The sequence below is a fragment of the Xiphias gladius genome, chromosome 5, assembly GCF_016859285.1.
Source record: "Xiphias gladius isolate SHS-SW01 ecotype Sanya breed wild chromosome 5, ASM1685928v1, whole genome shotgun sequence".
Lineage (NCBI taxonomy): Eukaryota > Metazoa > Chordata > Actinopteri > Istiophoriformes > Xiphiidae > Xiphias > Xiphias gladius.
Genome location: NC_053404.1, coordinates 15,539,734 through 15,559,818, shown reverse-complemented (window position 1 = coordinate 15,559,818; position 20,085 = coordinate 15,539,734). Strand labels below are relative to the sequence as shown.

Here is a 20,085-nt window from a genome sequence, read left to right as displayed (position 1 = left end):
ACTATACTATATCTCGGAGGCCAACTTTGATGAAACATGAAAGGACCATACCAGTAAGTTTTAGCTCCTTAACTACATATCATGTGGTTAAGGAGTTCGATATGTTCGTAGGCAGCCGTTGGTTTTCATTCATTCGCGTACAGTGTAGAAAAGCTATTAGCAGATTCTTGAAACTTGGTTGAGTAATCTATCACAGTAAACCTAAATTTTGCATTGATGTTTGATGTTTTGTATTAAGATTTTTCACATCAATCTGTGCTTAAAGGAATAGTCCGACATTTTGGGAAATATGCTACTATACTTTCTTGCCGACAGTTAAACTAAAAAAGATTGACTTCACTCTCATTTCTGTGCCGTATGCCAGTTATGAAGCAACAGCCAGCAGCTGGTTAGCTTAGCTTAACATAAAAACTGGAAACAGCTAGCCTGGCTCTGTCCAGAGTTAACGAAATCTGCCTAGCGGCACCTCAGTTACTAACACATAATATCATGTTTATTTAATCTGTACAAAACTGGATGGTAAAAAGTGACAACAGGGATTCAGACAGGCCGAGGCTACCTGTTTCTCCTGTTTCCAGTCTTTATGCTAAGTTAAACTAACCATCTCCTGGCTCTGTCATATTTAATGTACAGAGTGGAGAGTGATATCAATGTTCTCAACTAAGACTCAGCCAGAAAGTAAATGAGTTTTGAGCTTTTGATTTCCAGAAGTGTCAAACTATCCCTTTATACTGCATTACCATGCCACAGCAATGTAACTTAGGTATCAAATAATGTAGACTTGATGTTAACTGTGATGGATTACACAAGTTAAGCAGGTTTCAGGAGTCTTCAAATACAGTATATTTTTGTTCTAAATTTAAAGGAATGGAAACCAATGGCTGCCCTGAATGGGTGGAAAATCAGGTCTGGAATTTTAAACACAGCATTGTTTACCAAACTGGCTGTAAAGTGGTATATTGTATTTGCAGTAAATGGGCTAAAACATGCAAAATCGGTGATACGGGTGTTGGAGGAATGATGCACTGCAAAAATTTTCATTATATCAATAAAGTGTCTAAAATGACACTACAAAAAAAAAAAAAAAAAAAAATCTACAAAATTGTTCTGACAAGCTGATTTGTTAGAGACAGTTTGCGATTTCCCCACCTCAATGGGAGATTTTTCACTTGTTTTCAGAAAAGGAAACATTTGTGACTGAATAAAAGACTTAGAATACTTGATAAAATGCAGATTTTCACACTTTGGATCTCACTCCTCAGTTCTGACATTTTAAAATTCTCTAAATGGACCTGTTTGGATTTCCCTAGAACTTGAGGGAGTGGTGTAACTCACTCCAGTATTGATCATTTGTTCACTCATGATATGTGTTCATCATCAGTACCTCAGACATCTCTGAAATCATTTTAATTTTGATAAATCTGGAGTAAAATGACCTCATAGCTGCATTCCAGTACTACCCTGATTGACCCATTGGGAAACTACAATTACAGCTCAAAACAAGGTACCATATTTGTTAATGATTGGCCCAGATGGGGTTTTCATAATTTGTGGGGATGACTTTCTTATTGTTGCCTTGTTGAACCATGTTTTGAAAGACATCCATCCTCTTGGGCTATGAAGTCACACTTAGCTGTTAAAAAAATTTCTCATTTTAGCTTCTTTGGGATTTTTTCTTTACAAATTACTTCAGTACACACTGATTTGTTTTCCCTACCACTGAGTTCTTACAGAGCCTGATGGGTTGTTAGATTTTATTTTATGGCCAACCTCAGGCACCTTAAAGATTTATACTGGTCCAGGGAGAGAAATCCATTGCTGACTACTGACCAGACAGAAGAGAGAGGAACAGGGAGTGCAGGCAGGTTATTGTAGGTGAAAAGAAAATAAGGTGCTCAGCTGATGACTGTACTATGGTCTTTGGCCAAAATCAAACTGAAAAGGAAACCAGAATCATTCACATCTTTTTCAGAAAAATTACATCTGGTTCTCTAGTAGTTCTCTTATCATCATTAACACATTTTGTTTAAGATTTTTGTAAATCTCTGCATTTAATATAGAATTAACCTTAATATACCTTAAAGCAGTATTTTGACATTTTTGGGCAATGTGCTTATTTGCTTTCATGCTCATGGTTGGATGTGATGCAGGATAACACTCTCATATCTGTCCATTAAATATAAGGATACAGCCAGCTTAGTATAAAGACTGGAAACAGGGGGAAACGACTAGCCTATAGCTTCCTATTTTCTATAGATGTATGCAAGTGGAATCTAAATCTCAGGAAGAAAGCAAACAAGCATATCTCAAACAATCACATTTATTTTCAACCTCATATTCAAACTCTATGCCCTAGAAATTACGTTTATAGACTACTAATTTTGTTGCTTAAACCTAACCCAAGATGGAACTGTGGATACGAACCCCAGTCTCTGGTGTGACAGTCATGCCTACCATCCACCTGAACGTAATCCAGACAGCAATTACGTTGCCACCACAACATAACAGGGAAAACAGTTTAGTTGTATAGGGATGTAATTTCTCGGAGACTGAGTTGCATGCCCATGAATTACATGCAACTTTAGTAACTGCACTGTTTATTTTGCTTATTGCTTGTATATGATTTTATTTTTTTAACTTTATTACATTTTGTTATTTCGCTTATTCATCATCACATTCTTGCTTCTACTGATTGGATGCAGAGTAGGACTGTAAAACTATAAGCTAAAAGGAGCTATAAAATGCTGAAAACTAGAACTTTAAATGCACCAGCTCAGTTTGTTTCTTTTTTCTGCAGTGTCCTGGGTCCTGCATTGACTTTTAGAGTTGGCACCAACTCCAAGAACGTCACCACTGCAGATCTGGTTCAAGTTGCAGGTAAGAGCAGTCTATATTTTGTCTTATCACACATGGTGATCATTTTGACAACCTTCATCGCAATTCATCTCATTTTTACTAGCCAGACCACTCTGTCCCTGTCTGTGCTTCAGTAAATGAGAACACAGATTAGTCCCTCCAGATACAGTAGATAGGCTGGTGTTCATCTTGTTCAGACAAACCCCTGTCCCAAAGAAGATTATCAACAGTCTGAAATGACAGACGACCATCAATTACTGAGATGATGAGCTTCGTGTGCACACTCCTCCCGTCTGCACACACACACTCATATACAGTACACAGGACAGTTTATTTGGTCGTCTATTACGTCCAATAGGCTGACAGGTTGAAACAGGTTTGCACCAGCCAATCAGTTACAGTGTATAGTCCTCAGTGTATGTGTGAGTGCGCCTGCATGTATGAACTTGTTCGATGTAGACTGATGGAGAGCTGTCACCCACCAAAAGGAGGTTGTCAGTATGCACTGCCTCCGCTCTCCTGTGCATTGTCTGCGCTCCGATCAGTCAGACGTTGACGTGTTGGATGTGTGTCGATGTCCTTGCTTTGGTCGGAAATGACTTTGAGAAGCACAGCAATACTCCCAACAGTCAATATCATCCAATATCACTCCAACTGGAATCAACATGGTGGTGTTGTTATTGGCTGAAATGAGTTTTTTTTGCCACCAACTCGTTTCCTATTAGGGATGTGCTGGATGATGGCTCATGATACAGATTTACTGCAAGAAAGGTTGGGCTGGGGGTTGAGCTTCGGTCGGGTTGTTTTGAGGGTGTGTTTGTGCAAGCGTGTGAGTTTTTGTGCATGTGTGTATCTGTACGTATCCCTCACTGTCATCTCACTTTTCAAAATGATCAAATGAGCAAATATTGCAGGCACTTTATGCCATAGGTGTAATGATTACACAGTGTCATATCTTTTTTTCTCTTTCCTTTACATCCCCCTTTCTACTTCTTCATCTCCTTTTCCCCCTCCTCTCTTTTGTATGAGTGACTTTGATGAGGTGGTGTGGGGTGAGAGCTAATGACAGGCATGAGCAGGGCTGAAATGTCAGACCAAATGTTAAGTCAACATGATCATCGGCCTGACTCATGTTGATGAATTATGAATACAGCCCACCTAAATAGTGATTTGTGAAATCAGACAGAAGGAGCTTATTGAACTACTTAAGTTTAGCTAAATCATTGGTTTATCCCAACTCAGCTCTGAAATGTGATAAAAATGTTAAATGGCGCTTGGAGATAGCAGAGTGGTTAAATCCTCTGTCTTTGGAGCTACATTTGTGCCCCCACTGCCCTTAGATCAAATCCTGCCTGAGCTTTATCTCCTGTTCCCCCCTCCTACCCTGTTGCTCCCCTCTATTTCCAGCACAGTGTGCAAGTGAGGCGGACTTCCCACACTCCTCCTGATATTAAAAACAATGGGAAGTGAATGCAGAAACTTTCCCTTTAGCGTTCCAAATCCTTTTCTAGCTCTATTCCAGCTCCAAAATGGGCATGCATGACATTGAATTCAATATGAAATGGCAATGACATGGGGATTTCAAAGTGGCTACCAGGTTGTTGAGCAACAGCATGGTTTATGTGAAATCTGAAAATCAAACTGACACCCACATGCAGTGGCCACCTGGGTAATCCTGGCTGACCTTTGCCTTATGTGTGACTGTGCATAAATGACGTGGCCTCCTAATGAACTCATCAAAACCCCTGCTGTATTCTATACTCAACCTGCTGCTGAGAGCCTTCACAGGGTGCTTTATGGCAGTAAAGCGGGCTGAAAGTAGAAAACCAAAAAGTGTAGAACCCTTTGGAAAATTCAGCAAACACATTCTTCTGTATAACTGATTAATAACCATTAAAACAAGTATAATCAGTAATTTATTATCAACCTGCGAATGCACAATGAACCACGCTCTAAATGTTCTCAAACTGCTTTATACATTATGTTTATCATTCATGAAGTTATGGGCAACTAATAATTATTTTTCACTGTTGATTATTCTGTTGACATTTTTTTTGATGAATGGTTTGATCAATAAAAAATTAAAAAAAAAAAAGTAAATAGTAAAAGTGACAATCACAATTTTCTAGAGCCCAAGGTGACATTTCAAATGGCTTTTTTTTTATTTGTCCAACCAACAGACTAAAACCTAAATATATTCATTATACAGTGTTATAAAATAGATATAAGTAGTAAATCTTTATTTTTGAGAAACTGGAAGCAACAAACATTGAGAATTTTTGTTTTATAAAGTGACTTAAATGGTTTATTCGATTATCAGAATTGTTCTTGATTAATTTTCCAATTGACTAAACAACTGATTGTTTTAGCACTACTTGGGATATTATATATTCACTGATAGGGCTGCACTTAATGATTATGGAGTTGTCATACTAGACATAATTGATTAACCATTTAAGTCACTAGGAGAGACATTTTCAAAAGTCTTGTTTTGACTGACAAACAGCCAGAAACCCCAAAATATTCACTTTAAATTAATATAAAACAATAATCAAGTCTTCACATTTGAGAAAATTGAAGTAATGCATGTTAAGAATATATGCTTAGCGGTTAAACAATAATCAAAATAGTAGTCTCTTAATTTTCATGTTGACTAATGACTGATTGTTTCAGCACTGGTTGGGATATTATATATTTACTGATGGGGCTGTAACTAACAACTGCTATATTTTCAGTGCTGATTAATCTTTCAGTATTTTTTTCAATTAAACAGTGCATTGTTTTGGTCTACAAAAGCACTACCCCAAGTAGTACTGAAAAAAAATGTCAAAAAATGGTGAACAAGGTAAAAGAGCCCAAGTCTTGAGATGTCCTGTTTTGTCTGACCAATAGCCCAATGCCAAAAGATATTCAGCTTAAATTTATATAAAACATAGAAAAGCAACAAATCTTGACATTTGAGAAGCTGGAAGTAGGATATGTTTAGTAATTCTGCTTAGTAAGTGTATGAGACAGTTAATCAGTTGTCAGTAATGTAGTGGATAAATGTTCCTGTTGGTTAATTGCCTGATTGATACAACACCACTTGGAATATGGTGCATTTGCTGTAAATTGCTATGGTTATTTTTTATATTTTATGATACATGTACATTCAGATCCAACAATATATTAAGCCTTTAATGGTGTTACCTTGACTGAACTCTGCTGTGTCTGAATGAGGTTAATATGGCTCTGCTACATTCTGCTGTCCATCTATCTGCCCATCAGTTCTATTTGATGTGTTCAATGCTCCATTGAAAAGAATAGACAAAGAGACTCGATTGAAAGGCATGGACAGTATAGAGGAGATTTGATAAGTCCTTGAAAAGCATCTTTTAGGCAGCAGGTTCTTAGCGGCTGTGTGGTGAAAGGCCTGCTGGGAGGTCTGACTGTATTAGTGGAGGTAGAGGCTCTTGTGTTCTGCTCAACTGGAAAACGGCAGGACAAAGACCCACACTGCCTAATCCCTGCTCGCCTGCAAAACAAAAGGGAAAGCTGCTGCTTTATCAAAACTACAAGGCATTCTGTGTGTCCGTGTTTGTGTGCGCATGTGCGTGCGTGTTTGTGTGTGATTTCTTTTTTTTTTGCAGCTGTGGGGTTCGTACCATGCCAAGAAAATGATTTGTTCAATATTTGATGAAGTGGCAGCCAGGCTTTTAAAACCAGTGTTGAAATGTGTTATTTAGAACTCTACTTTTTTGCCTTCTTGCTCCCTCTCTATCTCAATGTGATTTCTAAACATGTAAATCACCTTGAGTTGGGGGAAATTGGATCTGCCAGAATTGCTTTTGCTCACTGTAAAGCAACATTTTCTAGCTAATGATGGATTTGATCCACTTCCTGCTTCCACTTACATGTTTGTGCACTTCCCAGCAAGTAGGTGGATTTATGTGTAGGAAGGGTGTTTTTCTATAATTATGTCCTGTCATTATATTTTCAATTGAAGATACACACTGATCAGTCAGATGTGGCTGATTGGTACAGATGTGTTTTGATGGATTATCTTCAAGATTTGAAGCACAATTGTGTTCTACTGCTTTTATTATAATTGTACCTTATTTTTGAGCTCCATGTAAAATGTATTTCATTGGTCAGCAGGTTCTATGATGCATGGTGACTTGGCCACTGTCTACCAACTGTGGTCAAGGATGTCCAGGTCAAACACCAGGGTGTGTGAGTGGATATATGTGTGTTAAGAGACATTGGTAGGTGGTGGGTGGGAGCTGGGTGAGGACACTCCTATTGTCTTGGCTGTCACGGCTGGGCGACCCCGGAGCCCCTTGGAGGCCCCAAAGGCCCCAGAGGCCAGGCCACAGCAATGAGTCCATGGGCCCCCAGGCCGTGAGAACCCCGGCCCTGGTCAATGAGCGCTGGGATTCGGGGGACCTTGGGAGCCACCGGCTAGGCCATCTGGAGCAGAGAGCAGAGACCCTGGCACACGGCTGTCACCCGAGAGAGACATGCAGAGATGTGGAAATAGACAATGTCTTCCCCCATGTTTCTGCCTCTGCCCCTGTCTATCTGCCTTTCTCTCTCACACACACACACACACACACACACACACACACACACACACACACACACACACACACACACACACACACACACACGTTCACCCACATGTAAGTGACAGCAGAAAGGAGATCAGGGGAGAGTAAGAAGGACAATGATGGTGAGAAAATTCCTGAGTATTTTGGAGGGAAAGAAAATAAGTGCATTTCCATCAACTTGTGTTTATGAGCATTTTCAATCTGCGCATGAAAAAACCTGAGTTTTGAGTGGAAACTGATGTGGAAAATTGGGGGTATTGATAAAAGCAATGGCTGTATCAGCCACTAATCACAAGGTTGGCAGTTCAGTTCCCCTGCTCCTCATGTCCTGATGTCAAAGTGTTCTTGGGTAAGACGGTGAATTCCAAATTGCTCCTGATGGTCAAGCCAACACCTTGCATATTAGCTCGCTGCCATTGAGGCAGATTGTAAAGTGCTTTGGATAAAAGCGTTGACAAATTTATAAAATTCGACAAAGTGCATAAATCAAGATGTACATGAAGCATTTGACTTAAACATCCACTGAAGCTACCACACGAAAGATGGCAGCAGACAAAAACATCAGATCTGTGTAGAGCGATAAGGAGACGGTAACCTCTTTTAAATTAATACAGTAACCAAGAATAAGCGTCCCCTCTTCTTCTGCAATGGTTTAATGGCACCCGACTGGAGAACTAGTGCCACAAACTGTTTATCTCAATGGCCCCAACTCCTAATATTGGCATAACGGTGTCGGATGCAAACAGGAATTAATCTCATTTTCTTTCGCAGATTTTCCGGAAAGTCAGTTAAAATTTGTGTAATATTTGGATGGAAACCTGAGAATTTCGCCTTAAAGCCAAAAGGAGAGACTTTTATACTTTGTGGGCAGATTTGAAATATACTTCACCCACACTATTGTTTAGTCTAAAAGCATGAGAGAGCCAGCCCTAAATATAACTGGGTTTCATTTCTATCTTACTCCATTTTTCTCTGTATGCCTGATTCTGTCTGTCTGTCTATTTTCATCTCTGTGGGAAGGCCTGGTACTCTCTCTGATCTGCTTGCAGGAGCACACGAACACACACAAACAAACACACACACACACACACGCACACACGCATACACGCATACACATAGACACACTTCCTTTTTCACACCAGCCATGCAGGCAACTCTAAAGTGAAAACATCGTAGCTGTGGCTGTATATTGGTGCTAGCTACTATTTGAGTGGTGAGTGGTAGTCTTTTCCAGCTGAGCAGATTAGCATAGATCTCCCATGCAGACAGAGTTGACCTTCACTCTGGCAAACACTTGTCAAAATGCCAACGATAATTACCTGTTCTCTTTGCAAACAGCACAATGGTTTATCCATTGTGCTGCATCTCAGACGTGGACTGTGAATCTGAAATGCTAAAGCTGACTGTTTTCGAGCATACACTGTTTGTAAAGGTAATGTAAGCCATTGGCATTCCTATTTGACACAGGTTGTGTGTGGGTTCTGCTTGATATTGTAATATTTACTATTCAGAAGTTAGCAAGTTGCCAGAGGCTAAAGAAATAAGTGTGAATTAAATTTCTGAATGTTGCCGCTGCTTTCAGTGTACTATGTCCAGACACAGCATTCATATGGTTGAAATGTAATTTTTTTTGTGAGCATGGGTTTTGAACAATCAAGAAATATATCAAGAAAATCTTTTTTTCTTTTCTTTTTTTTTTAAATACATCTGCGCCTGGCGGCGTCTGTGTCGGATGCCTGATTGTCTGTGTGTTCATGCCTTAACATCTGTATCAATGAGCATGGAGGTCAGAAAACAACCCGATTCCTCTCTTCCCCTCTTCCTCCCTCATTCCCTCTCTCCCTGGGTACTCTCCTCTCTCCTCCTCATCATTGACTGCCCTCTCTGGTTGAGTGCTTGAATGTGCTCAGTTCGGTGATCAAAGTCTTCCTCAGTCTCTTCTCCTCCTTTGCCCCTGGCTCTGTGTATATGCGTGAGTGTGTGAAAAAGTGTGTGTGTGTGCCATCCAGCAACAAGGCCAGCTCTCAATAGTCTAAACTGTCAGTCTCACTATCCTGTCAGGCTCTCTTGCATGATCTTCCCATCTGCTAGAGGGCATATATACATATATATATATATATATATGTATATATATATATATATATATGTATATATATATATGTATATATATATATATATGTGTATATATGTATATGTATATATATATATGTATATATATATATATATATGTGTATATATGTATATGTATATGTATATATGTATATGTATATGTATATATGTATATGTATATGTATATGTATATATATATGTGTGTGTGTATATATGTATATGTATATGTATATGTATATATGTATATGTATATGTATATGTATATACGTATATATATATGTATATATATATGTATATATGCCCTCTAGCAGATGGGAAGATCATGCAAGAGAGCCTGACAGGATAGTGAGACTGACAGTTTAGACTATTGATATATATATATATATATATATATATATATGTGTGTGTGTGTGTATGTGTATGTGTACACACACACACACACACACACACACACACACACACACACACCAAAAATGCTTAACGATGCTTATTGCACATGACGCATCCAACTTTTCTGTCTTCCTTAACGTTTATGCATTGTTGATCTCAGAAACTTCCTCTGTCCGTTGCACTAGGTTTATTTCATCCACACATGCATGCATTTGTGTGTGTGTTTGCTTGCTGCAGGCTGCTAGATAACCAGAGTTGTATGAGTCACAGTAAACTTATAAATATTTTGCCTTTGTTTTGGTGGAAACTCTTCGTTGCTACGAGGGTGTTGGATCTCTTTTTAATTCCAAGGTCGAAGTGCTTTGTCATTTTTATTTTTTTACTTGTCCTGTTTCTTCTAGTAGCTCCAGGAAGAGAAAATGTCTCTAATTGCCAAAGACAGCTATTACAAATGCTCTAACAGGGCAGCCTGGCATCTTGAAATCAGTCTAAAACAACTAGTTTTTATTCTTGTCCCTGGCCCAGAGAGTGAGCTTTCATCAGCCTCTGTCTCTTTGAGCTCATCTCACAGAAAAAGATGTCATGTGGAAACGTTTTCTATAGTGTTGAGGAGCCAAGAATGTTCGAGCCGATGGATTGGGCTGTGTCTTCTGCTTCTCTTTATCCTGTTTATCCTTGTCAGTCGTGCTCTTTCCCCGTTCTTGCTCTTTCGCCATGCTCTCCTGCTCTTCATTATTCCTCTCTCCTTTGCTTCAGTATTATCCTTGCACCTTAGTGTTGGGTCAGGGCTGCACTGCTCCCATAAACATATTTACTGTGTCAACATTGCTGTTGCAAAGCAGCTGAAGACAGTAACAGGTGCCTGTCAACAGCCGGCCAGATCTCTAGTGCATTAAAGGATCTTTGCTGTAGACGAGGATTAGTGTCGCCTGGCATTGTTTGTTTGCTAATTCCATCTCCAAGGTATTTGTGGAAAATAGGCATGAATAATTGAAAGCGATTTCCAGTGGACGAAACGAAGCTATCAGCGAATGGAAGGAGATTAATGAGTAGGGGGTGAGACACAACGCAAATTAGAACAACAGAGCAACCTTTCTCAGATGCTCGGAGAGACCCCGAGTTCGTAAACAAAAATTGAACATGCATTGTTTCATTGGGGGAAAAAAGCATTGAAATTAAAAAGACATGGATCAAGAAAGAAATGCAGTAATATGTTTAAATGTGAAGTGTGTCAAAGCATGATGCCAAGGTATTAAGTTATGTTCTTAATCGTGAGCATTTTTAAATTGAATCAACGTATTGTCTGTTCTGAAATGCGTTTTGAAAAAAATCCAACTTTCTAACAAGGTTATGAATACATTTGTACTGGTGTCTGAATTCCTGGTCTAAGCTCATAAGTACCACTTTGTATCTGAAAGACTTTGTGCTTGTTCTTGAAGGAAAATGACAGCAAAAACTGAACTGAAGGCTTACTTTCACCTTTTTATGTCACTTCTGTCACTTACTTTTTGTCAGAATATAGACACATACAGTATATCTCTTTCTGTTATGGCCTTCTTTAGTCAACTTGAATGATCCAATAAGAACCATCATTATGCAGTAAACTAAGCCATCTTCACATGACAACAATTCAATAATCTATAGTAGCATGATACATTCAGTTGCCAGTTTGTTCGGTACTCACACTTAAAACTAATGCAGTCTAATACAAAAGTCCTGCAATAAATCCTACTTTCATGAAGGTTATAATGTTCATTTTTGTTGAAACTGTTTTAGAGAGGTGTTGATTCAACTGTATGATCATTTTGGATGATGTAGTTTGTAGTGCTGTTGAACAGTACTGGGTTATAAAGAGAAGTGTTTCTATTATTTTGCCTACCCTCTTTGCTATAAATGGAGTGGACAAAAATGCCAGTATGATGCAATATAGCTCAACAGCACCACAAACTATCATACTCTAAAATTATCAAACTTGTGAATCAGCACGTCTCTACAACAGTTTTAAAAAAAACTTAACAGTATAACCGACGTGAAGGGAGGATTTAGTATAAAACAGTTGTATTGCACTGAATTAGTTTGAGCTAGGTGTACCTTATAAACTGTCAACTGAGTGCCTACATGTATAACAGCCATTCCATTCAAGTGTCTGTTGAATTCCAACAGAAGCACACCTCATTCTACTTAACGAGGTGCTGATTAGGCGATTGCCTGAACCAAATCTTACTTAACGAGGAAAAGTATAAAAACCACTGCTGTGGTCATCACTATCCCCTTGCAATAGGACCAGCTGGATGGCAAAAACAGTGCTAGTAGTTCCTCAAAAGTAATTGGAATCAAAAAATACTACTGACCATGCCAAAAAAAAAGTTTGAGTGAGGAAAAGAAGGGTTCAATTCTGGCTTTACTGGCAGAGGGATACAGTGAGCGTCAGGTTGCTTCCATCCTTAAAATTTCTAAGACGGCGATTCATAAGAACAAGGTCAAGCAGCAAACATTGGGGACAACAAAGCTACAGATCGGCAGAGGGCGAAAACAACTCTCCACTGACTGGGATGACTGTCAACTCATTCGAATGTCAGTCAGCAACCGTAGGATGACATCAAGTGACCTATAAAAAGAATGGCAAATGGCAGCTGGGGTGAAGTGCACGGCGAGAACAGTTCGAAACACGCTCCTAGGAGCAGGGCTCAAGTTGTGTAAAGCTAGAAAAAAGCCCTCAGCCAGGCTGAGGTTTGCAAAGGTCTATAAAGATTGGGCCACAGAGGACTGGAGTAAGGTTGTCTTCTCTGATGAGTCCAATTTTCAGCTTTGCCCAACACCTGGTTGTCTAATGGTTAGACGGAGACCTGGAGAGCCCTACAAGCCAGTGTCTCACACCCACTGTGAAATTTGGTGGAGCATTGGTGATGAACTGGGGGTGCTTCAGCAAGGCTGGAATTGGGCAGATGCGTCAGATGCGAAGGACGCATGAATCAAGCCACTTACAAGGTTATCCTGGAAAAAAAACTTTCTTCCTTCTGCTATGACAAAGTTCCCAAACTCTGAGGATTGGTTTTTCCAGGAGGATAATGCTCCATGCCACACAGCTAGGTCAATCAAGGTGTAGATGAAGGACCACCAGATCAAGACCCTGTCATGGGCAACCCAATCTCCAGACCCGAACCCCATTGAAAACCTCTGGAATGTGATCAAGAGGAAGATGGATGGTTACAAGCCATCAAACAAAGCTGAGCTGGTTGAATTTTTGTGCCAGGAGTGGCATAAAGTCACCCAACAGAGCATGCAGGAGAGCATGCCAAGATGCATGAAAGCTGTGATTGGAAATCAGGGTTATTCCACCAAATATTGATTTCTAAACACTTCCTTAGTTAAATATTAGTATTGTGTTTAAAAATGAATATGAACTTGTTTCCTTTGAATTATTTAAGGTCTGAAAACACTGCATCTTTTTTGTTATATTGACCATTTGTCATTTTCTGCAAATAAATATGCAATATTTTTATTTGGAATTTGGGAGAAATGTTGTCAGTAGTTTATAGAATAAAACAAAAATGTTCATTTTACTCAAACACATACCTATAAATAGTAAAATCAGAGAAACTGATAATTTTGCAGTGGTCTCTTAATTTTTTCCAGAGCTGTATGCTGTAAGAGATTTTAAAATACTGTCTACAGTATGCTGTGGCAGTTATCCTGTTAATATCTCAACTATTGGATAGATTGCAATCAAATTATGTAAAGACGTTCACGGTCCACATAGGATGAATCCTAATGACTTTGGTATTTCCCTTGACTTTTATCTAGGGCTACCATCAGATTTACATTTGTGGTTTATGAATGTCTCAACAACTAGTGGATGAAATCTGGTGCAGACATTCATGTTGCAACGCCACCATCAGGTCAGAATTTCACTTTGTCCAGCACTTTAGTTTATGACCTACTTACTTACAAAACTACATTCATATCATCCCCAGCTGAGCTCAGTTTAGCAAATGTTAACATGCTAACACACTAAACTAAGATGGTTGCCGTGGTAAACATACATTCATAACCGCTGAACATCAATATCTTAGCATTTACATTGTGAGCATGTTAGCATGCTAATGGTAGCATTTAGCTCAAAGTACAGCTAAAGCCTTAGAGCATGTCTTGTTCTATGAAAGTAGCACTGATGTGAGTAGTATCTTGATTTTTCAGGTGTTTAATTCTCTGGATTAGCTAAAAAAAACAATGACTCCTGTCTGGTTATCATATCTTTAAACTGTTTCTCCATTGGTTTTCCAGAAAATGTACTGTATCACAATAGATATCAATATTGCAATATAAAAATTACATATACCCTAATAGAGGATTTTATCCATATTATACGTGTTGGACTTCTCCCCATAGAGTTAATTTATTCTTGATATTCCTTATTTTGAAAATAATATACAACAGTAGTTTATCTGAAGATATGCAGTCATACTGAGTGCACATGAAAAATTAATGAATATATTATTTGTGGTTTTTTTTTTTGTACAAACAGTTCCTGTTTGCAGGGACTCCTAATCATGCGACACCAAATTTTATCTTCTCTGGATTTGTGCCAGAGGGTTGATGATGCGATTTCTGTCGGACCAAGGACTTTACCATGATCTAATTTCCAGCTGAGCCTCGCGGGACGGCTGGCAACGACAAATTCTCTCACACATGGTGGCGAACGTAATAACACAATGGCTCACTAGCCTCATGGTTTATGAACTGACAAAAAGGCACATTTACCCACAAAGTCGTAATGATGATTAGCTGTCTCTGAGACAGTCACACATCAGTCTTCTCAGTGCCTTTAAACAGAATGTGGTCAAGTAAAATGACAGAATTGTTCATATCTTTTCAATCAATTTTTTTCCCAAAGACCATTAAAAAAATGTTGAATTTATTTGCTTTTAAGAACCCTTCCAGAATCCTATTTTATGTTTTGTATTCTCTTAGAGGTTTTGTCACTACTCTATAAGATGCTGGAGCTGAAGCCACACAGTCTGGTGATTACGTGTCCAATGCTGCAGGTTTAAACACCATGTTGAGCAGAAAATCCAACCTCCTCTTCAGTCCTGCCACCACCAGCTCTCTCTCATTCCCCTTTTGCTTCATCCTGACCACTCCACCCCTCTTCTCTATATTTACCTGTCCCATCACCCTCCATCCCAGTATGAGCAATGAATGCTACTCCAAGTGAGAGACCACGTGCTGATGGCCCTCATGTCGTGAACAGCAGGTACTCTTGCATCATGTTTGTTGTATGCAAATAGCTATGTAAATGAGCTTCTTTCCATCTCCTGCTGTGAGTCATAATTCAGTTAAACTAAAGCATTATCACACTTTGAAACATTACCCATAAAATTTTGTGAAGGTGTCTGACTTACAGAGAAGTTTAGTTGTAGGCTCTATCTTTCTGTTTGTCTGGGAATGATGTTGCCCAAAGTATTAGGAGGGACGACGATGCTGCAGTGATGCTGATGCTTTATACTGACAAAATTAGTCATCTTAAGTAATTTAGTGTCATACTCAGCCTTCAAACTAACGTTGTAATATATGTTTATTTTTTCTAAACAAGAAAAATTATGTAGATACTTCTAAAACAGTGCAGTTGTTCTCTGAATTAGATGCTTTCTATAAATGGCTGTCAGTTTATTTAAACAAGACAAATTAATGCAGGTTAATGCAGTATCAAGAAAGTAAAGAATGATTGATTTTAAAAATTCTTTGAAACACATTAAATCATCTTAGCAGACCGTTTGCTTAAGAAAATCACATTTTTCCGATACAGTATATAGTGCAAAATAACGGTAAATCATAGGTTTTCACGGGTGAAACCTCTTTCTTTTCTATATTTGTAATGTCATGGGGCATTAAAGCCACTAAGTGTAGAATACAAACATTTTCTAAGGTAAATATTCAGGTAACTTTTATAAATTTTCATTGGGATGTTCTTGTTTTTCTACAAACAAAACATTACGCCATAAGAATAATTTGAAAGATGCTATAATCAGATAAAAAATCTACACACAGTGACTTTAAGTGCTTTTGTAGTGCTTTTACTAAACTATCACCACCAAGAAAATGGAACTTTCAACTCTATGACCTCGGGCTACCGCAGCCTGAATAAATAAAAAAATAAATAAATAAAAGAAATGAATGAGCTGGCTAATGAGAGCAGAGATCCAACAGAAAAATATACCAAGGAGAAAACTGGTATTGATCAACCAAAAAAACCCACTAGAGATGCATTGTAGTCATTTTATGCAACTGGCCGATAAAAAAATAATTTACTCTACTTTCAACTTAATGGAAGTGGCATTACGCTAGGGGCGGCAACTAATGATTTTTTTCTTAACAATTAAAATTTAATTTAGTTCAGTCTAGTTCAGTTTATTTGACATAATGATAGCGAGGACCGCAGGTCACACAAAATGTCAACACAATGGAGTCCAGGACTTTTTCCCCTTGTGGGAGTCAAGGTGCCTAGGTGACATCATACTACCACCAGATCTATACAGTGAAAAGAATATATATCATTACCTCTGCCAAAGACGTTATATTTTCACAAGAGTCTGTTTGTTGGTTTGTTTTTTTTCTTTGTCAGCAGGACTACTCAAAAAGTACCAAACCAATTTGCATCGAACTTGGTTGAGGGATGGGACATGTGCGAGGGATGACCCCTCTGAATTTTGGTTTGGATCAGATGAAAGGGGCGGACCCAGGAATTTTTTAATTTGCTTCACTTAACATTGCGAGGCATTTTTCGATATTTTCAATATTTGGCCTTGGCGGGGGTACGCGCTGTACTGAGTGCCAGTCTAGTTAACAATAAAATCCCTCCAAATCAAAACATCAAGAAAAACATATAGGTAAAAGAATTACATACAAATTAACTAAGATAATCTGCTGATTGTGGCCTTGATTAATTGTTTAATCCATAAAATCTGCCATCACAGTTTCTTAAAGACTAATTTGGAAAAGTCATCAAATTGCTTGTTTTCCCTGAACACCACTCCAGAACATGAAGAAACTCCATTTACTATCAAGTAATACAAGCAAGAAATCCTCACAGCTGAGAAGCTGGAATTGTTTGGCTTTTTTTCTTGAAAAATTACTCAAGCAATTGATCTGATTATTTTTCTTTTCATCAATGAATTGATAAATCAGCTCCACACTGCACTTTCTATCTGATTTTACCATGTTTGCATCACAACCTTTCTTAGTCAACTCTGAACCAGCTGTAAAACTTTCAAAACTGAATCAAGAGTGACTGATCAGTTACAAAAACTCTCTATATAGATGTTAAAACATATACTGAGGAGATATGTGTTTTTTTTTGCTGTTGGATATGACTGTTAATGGACTAACAGAACTGCACGTGTGTATCAAAAAAGCGGCAGATGACACTTAAATTGCTTGAAACCGGAAAGGGCTGGTAGAAAACAAATGTAGCCTTTTCAGGTGTGTGTGTGTGTCTGTTTGTCTGTTTGTGTGTGTTTGTATTTCAACAGTATATCTCTATCTGCGCTCATGAGCATGTATTTGTATGCATGTGTTTTTTCTCTTAATGGTACATCTGCACTAAATTGGCCTCCGAATACAGTGCACTCTGCCAGTGGTTTTGTGAGCTACAAGTGTAGAGAAACAAAGAGAGCCAGGGAGCTTCAAAGCGGGAGGGTGACATTTCGGGCTTTCCAGCTTCAAAGCACCATTTGCTTTTGTAGTTCCTCTTTGAGTATAATTATATTTTTTTTCTAAAGGATTACAGCTGGCTGAAAACATAGTGTAGAATCTGAGGGCCATTTCAAAACATTTTCTATAAAGGATGCACAATGAGCCTACTGTTTTTTATGTCATTATTTTGAAACATTTATTCCACTATTATTTGCTATTATGCATAATTTAATACAAATTTTATGCAGCATATAGTACACTTTATCATAGTATTATTCCTTATTGGCAGCTTTTGGTAGTGAATAGATCATTGACACAATAGAGTCCCCCAGTCTCCAGATGGGGGAGTTGTGAAATCCACCCTGTCCTCTTATTTTCACTCACCTCTCTTCCTCTTCTCTCCTTCTTCCATCTCCCTCTTCCAAGTGCTTCTCTATAATTCATGTCCAGGTGCAGCACCAGCTTTGGCACGGGGCTTGAAAGAAAAAAAAATGGACAGATGTTCAATTTTCCCTTCCCTTTGTGCATCTCTCCATATCTGTTCTGTGCTTGTGGGTCACTTTTGCCCCCTTTTACCTGGGATGAAGATTTTGGTGTCCCTATAGTTCAGCATAAGCTGTAACTAAGGCAAGTCATAGCCATGACTAACCACTGGCTCCTGCTAACCACTGGTTTGCATAAGGCCAGAGTGTTGTGTTTGTTGTTGTCTTAGATTTTCTGCGGCAACTTTACCTGAAGCAGTGTGGATGTAAAAAAAATCAACAACATTTATCAAGAATTTATCAAAAAAACAGTAAATAATGTCCAGTTCTGTTGTTTTTTTTCCCCCTTGATGTTGGTTTTAAAAGCCTTTTTTTTTTTTTTTTTTCAGTCACGCGGTCATTATGCTAGACATGAGAAGCATGAATGCCAAGATATGCCCACGGCACAGCTGTATTTACATGCAGCTTCTGTGCAACCTGTCAACCAAAACACATGTCACCCCCCCCCCCGCAAAGCTGTGGGAGTGACTCAACTCTGCAGGTGGATATCTATATTGCAAATTGACACGTACCAGGAGAGATCCTGCAATAAACTCAAGATAAGGGTGTATTTAAGGATAAATGTACAAAGTATGTCATTGCTATCTTTATCAGATGAGAAACCTTTTCTCAGACTTCTTTGTACCATTTTATTTTAACCCAGCTATTTAGCTTTCATAAGCAGCATACTGTATATATGGTTAAAGCAAGGACTGGACGATTTGATTTGGGTAAAATATCTAGATCAGCAAGACTGTAGAGAGAGAGAGTCACCACTCTCTCAGTCTTTTTGAAAAGCTTTTGCGAGTTTGAGTGTTAATAGTACATACGCCTGCCTTCAGGGAGGTTATTTTAAAAAAAAACAAAAGAAGAAAAAAACAGCGAATAGTTTCATTTTGCTGTTTGACCAACTCACCCACAAAATTAACATGAATTAGCTGTAGGTGAGTAAATATGGAGGCCATGATTGTCATACCAGGCAGTTTAACACTCACGTTCGCTGACTAAAATTTACACTTTGTTGAGACATTAATTATGGAATTTAAATTACAGCTCTAATGAGCTGAAAATTGTGCCCATTCAAATTGCAACTTTGATAAAAAAAAATGATTGATCATTCAGCCCTAATTATAACTGTGTTACACTCTGTTATCAAGTATTCACTAACTGTTTATATATCAGTTATGAATGTTTCAGATGAGAAGTTATAAAAATTTTAAAAGAAATTCTTTTAATTCTCTCACAACTACATTATAGTGTGTTAACAATTTATTAATTGTTGATATGCTGTTTAAAAATGCTAAAATCAGGGAGGTAAAAATAATGTGTTCCTTGATTTCAGCAGTTTAAATGGCTCATTACAGTTCACAGTGCTGATCATACTGTAACTAAAAATTCCTTAAACTCTTCAGTAGAGCTGGAACACCAATTCTGTCACCAGACAAGAATGTCAATATTAGATGATCATGTAAAACTATTAATTATGTTCAATGATAAAATTCATCAAATGCACACTTAATTAAAAAACACTCGGTTAAGGTCAGGCCTTGCTACATAAAGGACATAATACGTGTGGAATTTTCCATCACGGATGTAATTCACATGGAAAATATTAATTATTTTATTGACTAAAGGTGAAATTTTTTTTCTGTTAAACATGCTCGTTGTACGCTTCTAGATGATTTTCAACCATGATCTCATTGTTCACGATGTCTCTCCCTCGGTACAAATGATTAGATGACGGTGAGGAGATGGGTGACCATGCCTGAAGGCACTCCCAGGATGTTTAAAAGGAAATCATTAGCAGAGGTTGCCATGTAAAATATCTGTGTTTTTACACCTCTACAAAATCTTTTGAAAGGCAGAAGGCAATAATACAGTTTTTACATCTTCAGACAAGTCTTGTGAAAACTTTCATAGAGCCTACT

The 20,085-nt window shown here is 38.2% G+C and overlaps 1 protein-coding gene across 1 annotated transcript in view; it reads left to right on the top strand.

The window, feature by feature from the left end:
- Window positions 1–20,085, top strand: part of ptprn2 (protein tyrosine phosphatase receptor type N2) — a 113,652-nt gene that overhangs the window by 31,857 nt on the left and 61,710 nt on the right. The window contains exon 11 of the mRNA XM_040127559.1: window positions 2,798–2,877. Coding sequence (XP_039983493.1) covers window positions 2,798–2,877 — 80 coding nt within the window. The remainder of the gene's footprint in view (window positions 1–2,797; window positions 2,878–20,085) is intronic.